At 27.4% G+C, this 12,884-nt stretch overlaps 4 protein-coding genes across 4 annotated transcripts; all 4 read right to left on the reverse strand.

The window, feature by feature from the left end:
- Positions 1-762: 762 nt before the first annotated feature.
- Positions 763-6,185, reverse strand: OCT59_018381 (uncharacterized protein; the record flags this gene model as incomplete). The annotated part of the gene is made up of 19 exons (XM_025309289.2): positions 763-852; positions 1,052-1,174; positions 1,248-1,380; positions 1,453-1,664; positions 1,756-2,256; positions 2,343-2,651; positions 2,743-3,048; positions 3,157-3,705; positions 3,785-3,904; positions 3,985-4,237; positions 4,302-4,366; positions 4,458-4,652; positions 4,739-4,933; positions 5,000-5,089; positions 5,163-5,295; positions 5,410-5,522; positions 5,628-5,860; positions 5,929-5,991; positions 6,062-6,185. 19 exons carry the CDS (start codon positions 6,183-6,185, stop codon positions 763-765), a joined length of 3,807 nt encoding a protein of 1,268 aa, XP_025178485.2.
- Positions 6,186-7,801: 1,616 nt separating this feature from the next.
- OCT59_018382 (uncharacterized protein) lies at positions 7,802-8,431 on the reverse strand. The gene has a single exon (XM_025317363.2). It carries the CDS (start codon positions 8,395-8,397, stop codon positions 7,993-7,995), a length of 405 nt encoding a protein of 134 aa, XP_025178487.1. The 5' UTR covers positions 8,398-8,431; the 3' UTR covers positions 7,802-7,992.
- A 582-nt stretch (positions 8,432-9,013) lies between these two features.
- On the reverse strand, positions 9,014-10,093 carry OCT59_018383 (uncharacterized protein). Its single transcript, XM_025317364.2, has one exon. It carries the CDS (start codon positions 10,001-10,003, stop codon positions 9,551-9,553), a length of 453 nt encoding a protein of 150 aa, XP_025178488.1. The 5' UTR covers positions 10,004-10,093; the 3' UTR covers positions 9,014-9,550.
- A 1,773-nt stretch (positions 10,094-11,866) lies between these two features.
- OCT59_018384 (uncharacterized protein) lies at positions 11,867-12,619 on the reverse strand (the record flags this gene model as incomplete). Its single annotated transcript, XM_025326003.1, has 1 exon — positions 11,867-12,619. The coding sequence occupies one exon, from the start codon at positions 12,617-12,619 to the stop codon at positions 11,867-11,869; it is 753 nt and encodes a 250-aa protein (XP_025178489.1).
- Positions 12,620-12,884: the final 265 nt, after the last annotated feature.

The raw sequence follows: 12,884 nt of genomic DNA on the forward strand, positions 1-12,884 counted from the left end.
CGTACTGTTGACCGTATTTGACTAATTTTGGCTTTGTGGTGGTAATTTACTCGTGAACTCGATATAAAAATTTCTCATTAAGCCTCGTTATTTAGAAGCTGATGTATTGGAAGTACTAGCGAAGAAATTATAATTGTTTTTCGGCTGTGGCTACGCATTTGCATTTTGCAAAAAGCGATTGCAAACAATATCCAATTTTTTCTATACAAAAATTTCAAGTACTTATTAGCATCATGGAAAGGAGAGCAACAAAAATTACAATAGTTTTACTACACGTAACTGTTAACCATATTTTATCCGAATATCGGCGGATCATGTAGTTAAATGTCGGCAATGGCGTGGTTCACACAGCCACATTAATAACTGAGGTCGAAGATTTCATAATACTGTTTAAAAAAAATTATTCAGAAAATTTTGCTACTGTTGTTATATTCATTTTTTATTGATTCTGCATTACAATTAAATTAATTGAAATTAAGTGTGTAATACAATAAAGTAATTTTGTATCACTTCCATTATATCAAATTTTATAAAATTGAAAATTTTATAAGAAAATATAGTAAAAATTATTTATTTCGCAGAATTCTCTAAATTAGCATCCGTCTTTGTTTATTATACAATACATACTTCAAATAATACTCTTGAATTTTATATTAAGCAAGAATTTTTCAACCTTATTAAAATTTAAATACACATTTAAAAGATATGTAGACAACAAAATAACTTCTTCGATAAGATCAAAGATATTACGATGATGCGGATTTATAAAAGCTTTAATCTTGGGGTAATATTCATCGACATAAGTTCTTGGAAAAGTAATTTACAAGCGTATGGAACATGTACTTGAGAAACCTATAAAAAACAGATAAAATATGAAAATATGATTTTTTTTTTAAAAAAAAAGACACCATATTTTGCGGTTAGTAAGCACCCCCCGAAAATAAACATCACTGGGCAGAATTATGAGGATCTTGGCCGGTATTAGGTGCAAAAAAGGGGTGCTTATATACCGCAAAATACAGTATATTATCATTATTTTTATTTTACTTACCCGAGTGGAATTTTTACAAATTTTACAACTATAAACATTTTTCGAAACTTGTGCTATGCATATTAGACCGCAAATATCACACACGTGAATCCTATAAGCATCCGCAACATCATTAAGTCGTTCCTATAATGAATGAAATATTATTAACCAAAAAAAGAAAATAAAAATTTTACTAATTATTAATAAAATAAAATACCTTTAAGAATAATGCTGCACCATGTGAGATCATACAATCTCGTTCCATTTCACCAAATCTTAATCCTCCTTCACGACTACGTCCTTCAACAGGTTGTCTAGTCATTATATTCACTGGACCTCTTCCGCGGGAGCTATTTTATTTATTCAATTTAATTTAGACAAAATTCACTATTTATTTTATATTTTGATGTCCAAATACTTACTGAATTTTATCTTGAACCATATGCTTTAAACGTTGATAATATGTTGGTCCGATGAAAATTTGTGCAACTAATTTACGTCCAGTATGACCATTATACATAACTTCTAATCCACGATGATGAAATCCCATGGACTTGAGATTTCGAGAAATCGATTCTACAGTAATTTCATTAAAGGCTGTTGCATCCCCTTCGTTACCAGTTAAACCCGATAGCTTTATATTTACAAATCGTATGTTAAAATTGTTAAAATCAGTAAAATCAGGCCAAATTATCATCCCTTTTTTTACTTTTCCTTTTACATACCTTGCCCATTAAACACTCAACCAAATGTCCAATTGTCATACGACTAGGAATAGCGTGTGGATTTATAATAATGTCAGGTGTAATACCATTAGCAGCAAATGGCATATCTTCTTGATGATAAGTGATTCCAATTGTTCCTTTCTGACCATGACGACTCGCGAATTTATCTCCAATTTCTGGAATTCTTGTGTTTCTAACTTTAACCTTTACCATTTTAACTCCATCTTGATTTGTGGTAACAATTACTTGGTCAATAATTCCATTTTCTGTAGATCTCAACGGTGTAGAAACATCTCGATATATATGTGACTCTTTTCGTTGGCCAAGCATTTCAACTTCTGACGAAAGTGTGGTTACTTTTCCTATAAGAATATCATTTCCAGTAACTCTAATTCCACAAGGTACAATTCCATCATTATCAAGTTTCTCATAACTTCCACGCTTTAATCCAACAGTTGTATAAGAATTTGGTTTCATTATTTCTTCCATATTCAAAATACCCTACGTTATTTTTTTGATTAAAAAAAAAAAAAAATTTTTTCTTAAATGAAAATCATCAATAAAATTAAATTAATTAATTGCTATACCTTTTTCTTCTCATAGTCAACATAACTTCTATAAACAAAGCTTCTAAACAATCCTCTATCGACACTACTTTGATTTATAATCAAAGAATCTTCTTGATTATATCCACCATAACACATAATAGCAACAATAGCATTGATTCCTGCGGGTAATTCTCTGAACTGAAGATATTTCATGACTTTTGTGGTTACAAGAGGTTTCTGAGGGTAATACAACACATTGGCCAATACATCCATTCGTAATTGATAATTAGTCGTATAGACTCCCATTGCTTGTTTACCCATAGCAGATTGATAGGTATTTCGAGGTGACTAGTTACAAAGTTATGATAAAATTAAAATTTAATAATTATTATTTTTTTTTTCTTTTACGTGAATTTGATATCAATTATCTTTATTTTACCTGATTATGATCAGGAAATGGAATTAAACTAGCAGAAACACCCAAAATCATACTTGGATGAATTTCACAATGAGTCCACTTATTTGGACAAGTTGGTAAATTAATTAAACGTTCATGAACTGATCTTCTTTTCTTTCTTGGTCTTAAACCTCCAAGTTTACGTAAATTATATAATCTTGACTCATATAATTCTGATGGAGACATACATATCATAGTAGTTTCTTCTTCTTCAGCATCAATATTTTCAATATAATGATTTGCTACTAATTCTTCCCATAAATTATACTTTTTATCTTGTTCAATTTCCTTTTATATGTGATAATAATGAATTATAATTTTGCATGTATATTATACATATATATTTATATATCATATTATGCATATTCTAAAAAAGATGAATTCATTATAACTTACCGATTTTAACTTGAATAAATCATAAGAAGTTAAGGCCAAATGTTGATCGTTCACGACGAATAATGGTCTACACATTCTTCCTGAATCACAATAAAATCTTATTTCATTTACATGGACATCATTAACAATTCCAATATCAGCTGGAAGGGAGTTTCCTTTATTGTCTCGAATTAATCGTATTAAATCTAAAGGTTCATCTGTAATACATGATAAATTTCCATTGACAAAAACTTTGGTTAATTTAGCAATATTATCAAATGTTGTTTCATTGATTTTTTTGCAAATTCCACTATTATTAATGTATTCATTTAATGAATCAGGTGGCATAGATACTGAGACATATGACATCAATGCTAAATTCTTCATTAAGCCGCATGCCTGTCCTTCAGGGGTCTCAGCAGGACATATATATCCCCATTGTGTATTATGAAGTTGACGTGGTTTAGTAATCTTTGCATCACGTCCAAGTGGGGCATTACATCTTCGAAGATGTGATATAGTTGACACATAAGTAAATCTGTTTAAAACTTGTGAAACGCCAGATCTGGACTGTTGGATAAAGAAATAAATTATTTATTATTATTATTATTATTATTATTATTATTTATAGAAAATTTTAACTATTTACCTGCATTGCTTTTTTGGAATCTCCCCAATTACCAGTACCAACTGAATATTTGAACCCATTAGTAATGTGATCTGATTTTATCGCTAAAGGTAATTTGAATACGCGATTACTTAAAATACACTATTCAAGGAAAAATAATTAATGAACATGGTTGATAGAATTATTATATCAAAAAAAAAATTTTTTTTTTATTTATTTACCTTTCTTAAGTACATAATCATTTCATTTACCATTTTCTTATATAAAATACTAAATAATGAAGTCATCAAAGGACCGGCCATATCAAGACGTTTTTTGCCAAAATGATCTCGATCATCAATTTCTCGATATCCAAGAGCAGAATATAAAAGTCTATGTGCAAGATATCCTAAAAAAATTCCTTTATTCGAATTGAAACCTATTCCCTCTCCAATATGAGGCAAAAATTCGGTATGGATAATATTTTTTGCGTACCTATAAATTAATATAATTATTATTATATTTATTTATTTATTTTAAAAATTAAATAAATATATACTCAATTCGTTTTTCACGAGCTGCATTAGCTACTGTTCCTCTGCGTCCAATATAATCTAGCGCAAGCTATAAAGTATTAAATAGAATTAAAGAATTTCAAATAAGTAAAACTTGTGGTAAACATATGTGGTTTTGTTAGTAAAATAAGTAAATATACATTTTGTGATCGAATTGTACATGATTCTTCAATACAAGATAATATAATATTGAACATTTCATTATCATTAGAATCAAAACACATGTAATCAATAACTTCTTCATCATTAAGAATTCCAAGAGCAACAAATAAAACTTTAATTGGAATATCTTTTTTAATAAAAGGTAAATTGACATGTATATATTGTCCAGATTTCTAATTAAAAAGAGATAATAATTATATAAATAAATATTTATATATTGACTTTTAAAAAAAATTATATAAATAAATGTATTACTAACTTCTCCTGCTGAAGTTTTTGTAACCAATTTCAAATTAACAGTTCTAATTTTTGACATATGCGCATTAGTACTACGAAATTCTACACTGTATGAGATAGCTGGTAAAGCATGCTTAAAAACATAAGCATAATTATTAGCCAGTCTTTCTTGAGCTATTAAAACTTTTTCGGAACCGTTAACGACAAAATAACCACCCTAAATATATTTTAAACTAAGTAAAATGTTATACAAATTAAAAAAGAATGATAATTTTTATCGAACCTGATCATATGGACATTCGTGATGATCTTTTAATTCCTCAAAAGTTAAATCAGCTAAAGAACAAAAATTAGAATGTACCATAACGGGGATCTATTTAAATAATAATCATGGTTAATAATAAATATATATATATATTTATAATTTGGATGATAAATTAGTCGACCTTTCCCAAAAATGCTCTTTCATCAATCAAAATTTCTTCACTTTCTTTAAAATCAATATCATTGTAATTAAAGTTATTTACGGTTAATTTGGATACAAAAAGTTTCACGTCTAAAATAAGTGGGGCTGAATACCTATATAAATAATAAAATTTATTGAAATTTTCTTTTAATGACACAATATAATGATTTTTCATGTAAATTAATTATTTTTATTATCAATAAGATAAAAATTAATTGATTACTAACGTTAAGCCCCTTAAGCGAGCTTCATTCGGAAATAATTGTGTTTTAACACCCTCTGATTCGGTAAATTGAGGTTTAGTAAATGATGGATTATCAAATTCGAAACGATATTGAGTCTAACGACAAAATTCGTTAGAAAGTAATTATTTATCAAAAAATCTTTTTTAAAAAAGTAAAAAAAAAAACAAAATTTCTTAAAATCATAAATTATTGAAACAAACAATAGTTTCTTGTTCATCTTCAATATCAGAATTTCTTATCACTTGTATTGGACTTTCAGTTATAACTTCAACAAGACCACGCTCAATAAAATCATCAAAAGAATCCAATTGTTGTCGGATAATACCCTTATTTTTGAAAAATGAAGAAATAACTTCCCAACATTCCTCTTGCGTGAGATCAATTTTATCATCATCATCTTCAAATGCAGAACCATATTCGGTTGCCATAGATTCTATAAAAGAAGTAAAAAGGGTAAATTATATCAAGGTTATATATGGTGTACAATTAAAATTAACATACCGTCAGTTTGATAACCTGAATAAACGTCTGAACATGCATCTTCATTATTTACGAACAAGAGATCTATAAATAATATGATTTATAAGTTTCGCAAATAAAGCACGAAAATATAATTAAAACGATTTAAAAATACCATCGTATTGATATTCGAAAAGTTTATCATTAAGAATTGTTTGTGAATCTAGTGAATCTAGCGAATCTTGTGAATCTTGATTCGTAAAAGTAGAATGGTTTAACATATAGTCAATATAATCCATTTTTATAACGTACAAATTTTGTATATTTTGTATGAATTAAGAAAGAATTGAAAGGATTAAAGAAAGAATTCATTAATTTTTATGTATAAAATGTTTCGATAATATCGTGAGATCATTATAATACAAATAATTACGTAAGACCTCAGCTTATTTTTATGCACTTACGAGTAATCAATTTAAAGATTTGTTAACTTCATTTAGAATTTCTGAATTCGCAGTTTAAACATGTTACTTACTTAAAGCTGTTACTTTAGCCAAATTTATACTACGTTCAAGTTTATTATAAGGATGAACCGATAATGTTTCATGTGACTTCGCTAATAAACATATCGCTTAATATAAATTGTTAAGTGTAAAGTGCGATATAGGTAAATTAGGTAAATTATTGTGGGTTTTATGAAACAATTGAAGTTTTAAATTTCTAATACGGCAACAGCATTTTAAAATATTTTTGTTTCTCAACATAAAATTAATATAGTACTAGGACTTCGTTCTAATTACGGTTCAATAACAAGGTTGAGTTTACTGAGAAAAAAAATATTTCAATTGAATAGATTTATTAAAGAAATTTATTAGTGGATATTAAATTGGTTTATTGAAAGTGCTTGGTTTGAGTATCATTTTCTCTTATTATAATATTAGTAAATCTCGTTTATAATAATCTTTTAATTTATGAAGCTAAGCCATTCAACTTGTCTATTAATATTTTTAGTTGTTAGGAATCGGGTTCGAAACCGGTTCGGTTCTAAAGTAGTTCGCAAATTGCATATTTTGATCATTTTTCCTTCATTGACAATTAATTAAATTTATTGACATCAATTTATTAGGTAAAGTTACTTATTGGAGTAAAGTAATTCGATTCATCTGTATTTAATAATTTCAAAAATTGTTCAAATCGCTTTCGAACTACTAAAAATTATGATGATGGCTAAAATAATTTAATGAGTACTTTATTCAAATAATTTATCGATTATTCACTATAATATATATTCTTTAGATGAGAAGTGTTTCTTGTTATTTTAGCGATTTTGATTGAAGCAATCTAATCATGCAGTAGTTTTCATAATCAAAGTACAGTATCAATATTAGAAGACAAATGGTAAATATTAAAATTCAATATTCTTACCAAAATTTGTAAAAAAATTTTGGTCAAAAATAAATACAGTAACTTCAAGTTAGAGACGTAACAGGTTTATTTTAATAATAGTTGAAGTCTTGATATCGGCATTACTGAGATTCAAATCTTCTAAAGATTTATCTAGTAGTATTCTAACATATAAATTTATTAATTTTTGAAAATGTTGACATACCTTATAACACGATGTGGGTGCCAAGTAAATCATGTGACTCTAATCTTTTTTCCAATCTCCCGATTATTAAAGATCACTTACATGAATATTAATTTAGTTTAATTAAACTTTAGAAATTTCTATTTAAAAAGAATAATATCATGAGAGGAAAACAACAATATTAAGGCATAAACATGAACTATTTTTAAATTTGCCATTTTTCTTGGCAGTATATTTTGCCAAGATCTAATTTATCCGGGTCCTACCGAATTAATAATTTGAAAGTAACTCAATATTCACACGAATTGATTCCATTTTCAGAAAGTGTCGAATTGAATGGATTAAAAAACTTTATTTACTTGGAGACATATTATAGTACTAATAAAAATTTTATAATACAACATTGTTAAAAAACATTAAAACAAAAACATTAAAAATAAATAAATATAAATAAATAAATATATATAATAGAATAGCTAATATTTCCTGCCCACCACATCACACGTAATCATGCTAAATTATGCTTCTTTAATTTCTTCCTCACCAATTACTTTATTACCACGTTTAACAGTAAACTTTTTACCAACAAGAGAATTACATTTGAAATTAGTAAAATCTTTTCTAAATGCTGCAATACCAGGAGGTTTAACAATAAAATTATTGGGGGTGATATCATGATTACCGGCTTTGAAAGTATAGATGTCATCATTAGATGAAGTGAATCCTGTATTAAATTGGACTGTAGCTCTACAAACTTTAGAGCTAAATTGAGTAAATGTTGCTACTCCTTTAATGTCATTTTCATTAAATAATACAGTAGCAACGAATCCAAGTTTCTCTCGTTTTTGAAGGTTAGGATGTGGAATAGAAGAAACGAGCGCAGCGAAAAGGAAAAGGATCAAAATGGCTCTTTTAGTGATCATTATTAATGAATTGTAAAAGGTAAAGAATTTTTTTTTTTAATCGATTAGAAATTGAATTTATCTCCTTTTTATAAGTATTTTTGAATTGGAATAATAGGTAACACTCGGAGTTCTAAAATGTTGTGTTGATGTTATTTTTAAATCAAATCCTATAAAAAGTCAATTTTTTTTACTTTAAATAAACTTCTTAAAATGTATTTTTAAAATATTACTTAGATTTTATTATCTTACGGACCGAATTTTGAAATAAATCTGTTATTTATTAGGAATATTTTTTCCAATAAAGTAAGGTAATGACTTATTTTTTCCTATTCAATAATGGAAAGTAAAAATCATTGGCATCATTTGTTTTGGTAAGACAATGATCATTTCATCTCCTCAATAAAACTTGTTTACTACCTGTTGTACTTACCATAATTTTGGTCGAATGTTTGTATAAATGGTTACATTTTAGTATATGCATGCAGTTTTATCGGTAATTCATTGATAAATATTTTCATGAGCAGGTAATACGTAATCATTTTTTAAACTGATAATATTAAATCATTAGTAATATTGTATAATATTGCCATGGGAATATGTGACGATTGTGACTTGTGTGACTTATATTCCTTTTACCGATATATTAAATATTCTTTAATTTAGATAATCTTTATCTTTTTTTTATCTTTTTTTTCTTTTACAATTCTTTTTTTAGCGATATTGCCAAGTCTACAAAAAGAAGTTATTTGGAATGAACGAGACCGTATAATTGATCGCTAAATACTATTTGTTATAAACACATATTTGTTTAATATAATTTTGCCGGTAATTTACCTTTGAATAATTTGATTTTTAAGGTATGTCATTCAAATATGTGTAATCCGTGTAACTTGTATAAAATTACTGATTTGTTTAGTGACTTTGGCGTCATCTTTCGTAATTACTTAATATATATATATATTAATGCTTATAAGGTTTATTGTATACAAAAAGTACGCAAATCTTTATTTAAAAAAAGTTGTGACGAAAAAGAAATCTTACTTTTGCTTCTATACTCATATATATTTACAGTCAAAAAAATAAATAAAATTAAATAAATAAATAAATAAAAAATTCTCTAATAATCTAAAGATTTCTATTAACAAATTTTACGTCACATCTTTATCCTAATTTAAACGCCCACAATTATTCCTTTGGAAAGAGTCGTTCCCTTATGTTTAACAACAAAACATAAACCTGTAACATCTTTAACGGATGTTAATGAGAAAGGGAAATCACATTGGAAAGGAGAAGCACCTGGTGGGTTAATATGGATTTGGGAAGCAATTTCTTCGGTAAGATCATGGACTTTAGTTTCTTTGTCATCTTCCAAGAAGAATGAATATTCATTGACGTCAGGACTTTCCAAACCAGTATTAAATTGTCCCATAACCCGACATTTGTTTCCAGGAATATTAGTCCAGGTAAATCGTCCAGTGACCTTATCACCGAAATCACAGTAAGCGACGGCTCCAGTTCCAGAGAATCGTTTTTCTAATGGAACCAATGGAGTGGATTGAGTTAATCCTACAAAGATCAAACTAACCAAAGCAAAAATAGCAATAATGAAGGAGGTTTTCGACATTTTGTAAGGTAAATTTGATTGTGTGATTTGAAGTTTATTTAGGTTTTAGAGTGAATTTTTTTCTTTTTTTCTTTTTTTGAAAAGAAAGTTGGAAAAATAGGAACGCAATTTGTTGTTTCTTTTATATTTGTTGAAAGGATATTAATAAACGTAAATAAATTAATACCCGTTAATTGATCAGTAGGCTGTGTTTAGCCTTAACGTTTAAAAAAAAAAATTCGCCACACTTAGATCTTTTGGCTTTGAAATAATAAATTTTTTCTTTTCTTTTCTTTTAATTTAAAATTAATTTTATGATATTTTTATCCCTATAAATGATTTTTAGGCTTTGAAATTTCAATTATTAACCCTTAAAAATTAATTTATCGATAATCTTTTAAAGCCACTCTTTTGATATTATTAATCAAATTATTATTCGTTTAATTGGGTTCATATTTTTTTTTTTTATTCCGGAAAATCAAATTAAGACTTTACCGTTTTTAATCAATTTAAATGAAATATTGAATACGCGTAATTTCAATAAAGTTGATATATATTATTATAATTATTTCATTATAATTATATTGTTATAAATATTTCGCGCTAATAGATTAAAGAATTTATTAAAATCAATTTTTTTTTTTAATGGCTTATAATAACCGAAATACGTTCCGTTTAATAATTTAATTATTTAACAAGCCAATTATGGCTTGTTGACAAAAATATATGATTGAAAAAGATCAATCGAACAAGGGCTTTGTTCAATTGATCCAGACCTAAATAGAAATTAGCCATGAATATCAAAAAAAAGTCAAATATCAAATTAGAAAATAAGCCTTTCCCGTTAATAAAATCGGATGTTTATATGTTGTGGCGTAAAACCTTTTGATCAAATAGAACGAATTTTTCTTTTAATGAGAAAAAGTATAAAAAAAGGCTTAGTATAAACAAATTTTGTGATCTGAAATTGACTAAATAAACTAAATAAGCAATTTAAGCCTCGTGTTGCACAGCCCAACATGTTAACGAATGACTTTAAAAAAAAAAACCAGGTATAATCGTAATCACCCTTCTCTAATGAGTCTTGAGATAAAAAAAACAATTGAAAAGAAAAATATTATTGTATGAATATCACGGTAAATGCGGTTGTGCGCTAACGTACGCGCAAATTAAGTGCAATTGTAAAGATCAGCCCATAACCGTTGCTAGTATAACGAAACATAGCATCAAAAGAAGGCATATTCCTTTTTTTAGAGGCTTTGCTTTACATCATTCGTTCGTCATAGTCATCGATAATTTTTATTTTATTTTTTTTTTCAATCAAGAAAATTAATCTGAATCGAATAAAAATTAATAAAAACAATAAAAATTAAAATACAATAAAACAAATTAATTTCGAATAAAACATTCGTCGTGAAATAAACTAATTTTTTTAGGGACATTTTATTGGGTGTTCCGGTAAACGTATTTTATTATTTACGTTCCCTTAGAAATTGGTGCATTTTCAACCGGGTACGACGGAAACATGTCATGTATAGAGGCCTATGTATGTCTGTATAGTGATCAACGTACGGTATGTATGGTCATTTTTACCATACTGTAGGGTGGGGTGGTGTATACTGTAGGTGATGTATACCGGACGTTGCCATACATTGACCACTATACGTTGGGGTGGTCAGTCAACTAAGTAAATCAAAACTATATGTGGTACCATATAAAAACTTATTATCGAATTTTTTTGTGAAACAAAAATGTCGATCCTTGATTATGTAATAATTAAGGTATCTTTATCGTAAATTGTAGCAATAATATACTAAATAAATATCTAAGCAGTAATATTATATTATCAATGCAATAAAATTAAAAACATTTGTAACAGTAATGTTAACATAATAATTTATTGAAAAGTTCTGAAGCAATCCCAGATCCAAATTGTTGTAATTGAATTTCTTGAAGGGGAATTTTCTTTGTTGCATTTCTCTTTGCTCTTATTTCGTTTAATCCATCTGAATAATTTTCTTTAGCAATTTTATTTGAGGATAATTGAAGTTTTGATTGCTTTAATGATAGTGTCATGTTTGGATGTGGTTTTAAGTCTAATTTGTTAAAAAGACCTTCTACCTGCTGTTGGTGAATTATAATAAAATAAATCCGAGTCTTAACAAAATCATATAAATCTGGAAAATTGTAAATAAATGATTTTTCATCAATACAGAATTGTTCAAACTCTCTGAGAAAATTACTATTTTCTAACAGCAATTCATTTAAACCAAAGTCATTGGTTATTCCATTTTTTAAATCATTTTCTAGTTCTTCTGCATACCACAGCTCTAAATCTGTTGGTGGTTTAATCCAAGGTTTTTCTAAAACCACATGATGAAAACTAGAAGCAAAGGATTTACCATTATCCCCACCAAGATGACAAATAACCAATGGCAGATGAAGCCAAGATAAAAACCATTTTTCAAAATGCTCTAATGCTTTGTTAATTCCTTTTTCTAAATTATCAAAGAATACACCAAATTCTTCACTAGATAAGGCATCCACTGCTCCTGATAGCTCATCAGCAAAAAACATTTCAAAATTCTCAACAAGATTTTGAAGAAATTTACGCCATTCATAAACTTTATCTGGCATTTCATGGGCACGCCGACCAGCAGGTAAAGTAACCAATTGACCATTTTGATAAATTCATAAAGTGTTATCTTTTCCAACTATGAATTGCATTAATGGCTCATAAAAATGTTCAGCAAATTTCACTAAGCATCTAATTTGGATATTTAGTTTTGAATCAAGAAGCCAAAATCGAAAAAGATACCAATCATTAAGATATGATTTTGGTGTATTATTGCGTTCAATTTCTCCAATAAACCAATTGGCAAATTCAGTATGTGCTATATGC

Source organism: Rhizophagus irregularis, chromosome 27, assembly GCF_026210795.1.
Source record: "Rhizophagus irregularis chromosome 27, complete sequence".
Lineage (NCBI taxonomy): Eukaryota > Fungi > Glomeromycota > Glomeromycetes > Glomerales > Glomeraceae > Rhizophagus > Rhizophagus irregularis.

Coding starts and splice junctions, on each gene's coding strand:
- OCT59_018382 (XM_025317363.2), bottom strand. CDS start 8,397: ATGATCACTAAAAGAGCCATTTTGATCCTTTTCCTTTTCGCTGCGCTC.
- OCT59_018383 (XM_025317364.2), bottom strand. CDS start 10,003: ATGTCGAAAACCTCCTTCATTATTGCTATTTTTGCTTTGGTTAGTTTG.